Source organism: Nerophis lumbriciformis, linkage group LG20, assembly GCF_033978685.3.
Source record: "Nerophis lumbriciformis linkage group LG20, RoL_Nlum_v2.1, whole genome shotgun sequence".
Taxonomy (NCBI): Eukaryota; Metazoa; Chordata; class Actinopteri; order Syngnathiformes; family Syngnathidae; genus Nerophis; species Nerophis lumbriciformis.
The window spans coordinates 13,726,453-13,732,452 of record NC_084567.2 but is presented as its reverse complement, the minus strand read 5'-3'; the positions used below and the strand labels follow the sequence as shown (position 1 = coordinate 13,732,452).

General features: G+C 39.4%; 1 protein-coding gene across 2 annotated transcripts; it reads left to right on the top strand.

Moving 5' to 3' along the window:
* The first annotated feature begins 586 nt into the window (after window positions 1-586).
* Window positions 587-5,801, top strand: mrpl41 (mitochondrial ribosomal protein L41). Of its 2 annotated transcripts, none has more exons than XM_061980475.1 (2): window positions 587-697; window positions 5,216-5,801. In XM_061980475.1, the coding sequence occupies exon 2, from the start codon at window positions 5,216-5,218 to the stop codon at window positions 5,621-5,623; it is 408 nt and encodes a 135-aa protein (XP_061836459.1). In that variant the 5' UTR covers window positions 587-697; the 3' UTR covers window positions 5,624-5,801. The 2 variants fall into 2 exon arrangements, with proteins under 2 accessions (XP_061836459.1, XP_061836460.1); XM_061980476.1 differs by having other exon boundaries at window positions 608-697; window positions 5,198-5,801.
* The last annotated feature ends 199 nt before the right edge of the window (window positions 5,802-6,000 follow it).

The window sequence follows — 6,000 nt, the reverse complement described above, 5'->3', positions numbered from 1 at the left end:
TATATTTACATCTAACACAATTTCCCAACTCATATGGAAACGGGGTTTGTATCTTTCACTCCCATTAAAGTACATTATGAGCTCGTTTTTCTCCAACAAATGTATTTTATTGCGTAAGCAAATAATTGTGGAGCATGTGACTTTTATAAGCAGAGAACATTTTGAATTCAAGTAAGATACAAAATGCAACCATTTTTTAAAAATTTGTATGAATTATTATAACAACCTAAGAGTGTAAAAGCAGCACATGAATTCAAGATCCAAGTCAATAAAGTCGGCAGAAGAACATTTAAACAACTTTTCACTCACCACTTTCAGCCACACAGTGAAGACACATTTGTGAAAACAATCATTGTATCCGGTATTCTTCAAAATAAAACACTTTGGACAGACTGATTCTCCAGTAAAATAAACCAAACGTCACTACCTATAACTTTTACTCAATTGTAAAACACGCAAATAAACCATCACACATACAACATTAGTTATTTTGCTCTCGTAGAAATAACATTCGTTTTCGTAATTGCGTGATTTTGAAGGCATATTCGCTCCAAAATATAGTGCATTGACGGCTACGTTGCCACAATCGCTGATTGTGATTGGTCGGCACTGTTCGCTCTCGTCCAATAGACACACAGATTGTTGGACAGTCGGACATTTGCGTTTTCCGGAACGTGTTCGGATTCAGAGCTTCAAGGTGAGACTTTGTCGTAATTATTCCAAAATTCACATCAAATGTCAACATTCACTTTTAAACGCCATCGTTGTTATGTCGTATAGTTAACACGTCGGCTCGCTAACCGCATTGTTTGACTTGTACGTCTATTTTAGTGCAATAGTCGCTAACGTTGAACCAAGACTCAACATTTTGTCAGTGACGTCCACATCTAAACTTGCACACTCGCAGTTTTTATACGTTACACTATGTTTTACTCCACTTGAAACAACGGTGACGATTATCCTTCAGTCAGACGTTAGTAATTCCAATAAAGTCTTTCTTTGGTGATTCAGATTATTTTGTGTAACTTGTCGCTGTCCTGTGACGTCACTGTCATGCGCCGATGTCAATATTGCCCTTAATTAAAGTGCTGCCCTTCCTGTTAGAAAAATAATATTTTCCAAAGACAAAATATCCATAAAGAGTTCAGAAAAGTAGAAATAGGGAAAATCAGGACTATATATACATACTAGATGAAGCAATTCCTGAAGGAGTGAATGCTCCAATGTTGAAGTTGAAGTGAAATGCTGACAGAATGTAGTATGAATGCAAGAATAGTTTGAATGTTGGGAAGAGTTAGAATTTCCAGGAAAACCAGAATTTGGTTTGGAACTTGGGAAAGTGTTAGTTTGAATGTCCAGGATGAGCGGAATGTGTTGAAGGTGGAGTGGTTTGAATAGGTTGATGAATGTGGGAATTGTGGAAGTTTGGGCAATTGACAATTCATTTTGAATTGGGAAATTGAAAAAAAAAAGGGAATTATGGGAAATCCGGGAATTTATTTTAGAAGTGTTGAAGTAGAGCACACAATTCCTAAATAGGCTGAATATTTTGAAGTTGGAACGGTTTGAACCAGATGAAAAATGTGGAACTTTGAAGAATGTCCCATTGATTTCAATGGAAATTTCCCAAAATTTGGGAATTTGAGGGAGGCGTGATTTTTTTTGAAAATGCTAAAAAAACCAAAAAAAAAACTTGAATGAGTTGAAACGGTTGGTGTTAAAAATGTTCAAATCGGTCAAGAAATGTTGAAGTAGTAACATGGTATTACGGAATTTCGGGAAAACCGGGAATTTTTCCAGTTAAAAAAAAAACCTTCATTTTTTTTTGTCCTAATTAAAAGGAATGTTTTGATAGTTGAAAAATGTGGGAGAAGTAGTTGCCAGAAAGAGTGGAAATAGGGCTTTGGAAAACCAGGAATTCTGGAAAATCCTGGAATTTTTTTTGAACTTGGAAAAAGGGTAGTTTGGATTTCCAGGTAGGTGGAATGTGTTGAAGGTGGAATGGTTTGAATAGGTTGATGAATGTGGGAATTGTGGAAGTTTGAGCAATTGACAGTTCATTTTGAATTGGGAAATTGAAAAAAAAAAGGGAATTATGGGAGATCCGGGAATTTATTTTAGAAGTGTTAACGTAGAGCACACAATTCCTAAATAGGCTGAATATTTTGAAGTTGGAACGGTTTGAATCAGAAGAAAAATGTGGAACTTTGAAGAATGTCCCATTGATTTCAATGGAAATTTCCCAAAATTTGGGAATTTGAGGAAGGCGTGAATTTTTTTGAAAATGCTAAAAAAAAAAAAAAAATTGAATGAGTTGAAATGGTTGGTGTTAAAAATGTTCAAATCGGTCGAGAAATGTTGAAGTAGTAACATGTTGAATTGAGAAATGGTATTACGGAATTTCGGGAAAACCGGGAATTTTTCCAGTTTAAAAAAAAACCTTCATTTTTTTTGTCCTAATTAAAAGGAATGTTTTGATGGTTGAAAAATGTGGGAGAAGTAGTCGCCAGAAAAAAAGAGTGGAAATAGGGCTTTGGAAAACCAGAAATTCTGGAAAATCCTGGAATTTTTTTTGAACTTGGAAAAAGGGTACCGGTAGTTCGGATTTCCAGGATGGTGAAATATGTTGAAGGTGGAATGGTTTGAATAGGTTGAAAAATGTGGAAATGGTGGAAGTTTGAAAAATGGCCAACTCATTTTGAATTGGAAAAATGTCCTGGAAAACAGGGAATTCTGGGAAATATGGGATTGTTTGGAATATGTCAAGGGAAAGCCCCAATTCTCGAATAGGCTGAACAGTTTGAAGTTGGAATGGTTTGAATTTTGAATATTTAGAATTTCCAGAAAAAACAGAATTTGGTTTGCAACTTGGGAAAGTTTTAGTTTGAATGTCCAGGATGAGTGGAATGTGTTACAGGTGCAATGGTTTGAATAGGTTGACAAATGTGGGAATTGTGGAAGTTTGAAAAATGTACAATTAATTTTGAATTGGGAAAATGCAAAAAAAAAAAAAAAAGGGAATTACCGTATTTTCCGCACTATAAGGCGCACCTAAAAACCACAAATGTTCTCAAAAGCTGACAGTGCGCCTTATAACCCGGTGCGCTTTATTACGATTCATTTTCATAAAGTTTCGATCTCGCAACTTCGGTAAACAGCCGCCATCTTTTTTCCCGGTAGAACAGGAAGCGCTTCTTCTTCTACGCAAGCAACCGCCAAGGAAAGCACCCGCCCCCATAGAACAGGAAGCGCTTCTTCTTCTACCCGCCCCCGGAAGAAGAAGAAAAAACGCGCGGATATCACCGTACGTTTCATTTCCTGTTTACATCTGTAAAGACCACAAAATGGCTCCTACTAAGCGATCCGGTTCATAAAAAGACGCAATCTCTCCATCCGCACACGGATTACTACCGTATTTCACAGCAACTGATATTCCTGTGAACCGCACTGTGGAACGGGAGCACGTACGGTGAATATTCGCACCACAGGGAATGAGAAGTCATCCTTCAATGTGGTTCTAGCTTGCCATGCTAACTTCCACCCATGGTGATATTCAAAAGGAAGACCTTGCCAAAAGAGACCTTTCCAGCCGGCGTCATCATAAAAGCTAACTCGAAGGGATGGATGGATGAAGAAAAGATGAGCGAGTGGTTAAGGGAAGTTTACGCGAAGAGGCCGGGTGGCTTTTTTCACACAGCTCCGAAGGCGAACACACCTTCACTAAGACGGGCAGACAGCGCCGGACGACATACGCCAAAATTTGCCAGTGGATCGTAAATGCCTGGGCAGATATTTCGGTCACAACTGTGGTCCGAGCTTTCCGGAAGGCAGGATTCACAGAACAACAGCGACACTGACTCCCGATGACTTCGACGAGACGGAACCGGCCATTTTGGATACCACGCTTGCGCAACTTTTCAATTCGGACACCGAAGACGAAGAATTCGAAGGATTTACGAATGAAGAATAACTTCAGAAGGTGAGCGCTATGTTTATTTTGTGTGTTGTGACATTAACGTTCGAGCAACATTATGTTACTATTGCTCTACACCATTTTGAATTTTACTATGTTTGTGATTGCACATTTGCGTACATTTTGGGACAGAGTTGTTAGAACGCTGGTTTTCAATATATTATTAAAGTTTGACTGAACTATCTGACTGTTTTTTTGACATTCACTTTAGCGCAGCGTTTTTTTGACATTCACTTTAGCGCAGCGTAGGCGCGGCTTATAGTCCGGGGCGGCTTATTGGTGGACAAAATTATGAAATATGTAATTCATAGAAGGTGCGGCTAATAATCCGGTGCGCCTTATAGTGCGGAAAATACGGTATGGGAAATTCCCCAAATTTGGGAATTTTGAGAAAGGCGGGATTTTTTTTGGAAAATGCTAAAAAAAAAACTTGAATGGTCTGAATGAGTTGGTGTTAAAAATGTTCAAATCGGTGGAGAAATGTTGAAGTAGTAACATGTTGAATTGAGAAATGGTATTACGGAATTTCGGGAAAACTGGGAATTTTTCCAGTTCAAAAAACAACCTGATTTTTTGTCCTAATTAAGAGGAATTTTTTGACGGTGGAACGGTTGAAGTGGGTTGAAAAATGTGGAAGGAGTAGTCGCCAGAAAAAAAGAGTGGAAATAGGGCTTTGGAAAACCAGGAATTCTGGAAAATCCTGGAATTTTTTTTGTACTTGGAAAAAGGGTAGTTTGGATTTCCAGGATGGTGGAATGTGTTGAAGGTGGAATGGTTAAAAAAATGTGGAAATGGTGGAAGTTTGAATGGGAAAAATGTCCTGGAAAACCTGGAATTCTGGGAAATATGGGATTTTTTGTGAATTTGTCAAGGAAAAGCCCGCGATTCCCGAATAGGCTGAACAGTTTGAAGTTGGAACGGTTTGAATGGGATGAAAAATGTGGAAGGTAGAGCGCGCCAAAATCTGGAGAAGAAGAAGTAGAGGAATAATAATAAATAGATGAATTTGTGTTGGCCCTGCGATGAGGTGGCAACTTGTCCAGGGTGTACCCCGCCTTCCGCCCGATTGTAGCTGAGATAAACTCCAGCGCCCCCCGCAACCCCGAAGGAAACAAGTGGTAGAAAATGGATGGATTAATTTTGGTGTAGAAAAACATATGTGTGAATGTTTGGAGCGGGCCCATAATAACATATATATATATATATATCACCTTTTCTGATGAGGTTGTTGGGTGTTTGCAGATGGGCGTCTTGTCCACCCTGCTCAGGGGTTTTATCCGAGGAGCGGACAGGATGTCGGAGTTCACCAGCAAGCGAGGGTCCAGGACTCACAACAAAGGCCGAGGGTCGAGACCGTCTGGAGTGAATCTTCCCAGCAGGAAGTTTGTGTCCATCAGAGCCATGATTCCAGACCTGGTGGTTCCTCAGCTGGAGGGCTTCCCGCTCAAAGCCTACGTCTCGTATCGCTGCCCCCCAGGAAGCGAGTCGGCGCTGACCCCGCAAAGTCTTTTTGCTGACGTGGCGGCTCCTCAGATCCAGCGGGACTGGAATGAAGGAACTTTTGACAAAGAGAAGCTGGATAAATACGGATTTGAAGCCACGCAAGAAGGGAAGCTGTTCAAACTGTATCCCAAGAACTATGTGCGTTAAATCAACTGTACCCCAAGAACTACGTGTTAAATCAACTTTACCCCAATAAATACATGTGTTAAATCAACTGTACCCCTAGAAACTACATGTGTTAAATAAACTGAACCCCAAGAACTACAAACCCCAAAAGCAGTGAAGTTGTCACATTGTGTAAATGGTAAATAAAAAGAGAATACAATGATTTGCAAATCCTTTTCAACTTATATTCAATTGAATAGACTGCAAAGACAAGATATTTAACGTTGGAACTGGAAAACTTAGTTTGCAAATATTAGCTCATTTGGAATTTGATGCCTGCAACATGTTTCAAAAAAGCTGGCACAAGTGGCAAAAAAACGGAGAAAAGTTGCGGAATGCTCATCAAACACTTATTTGGA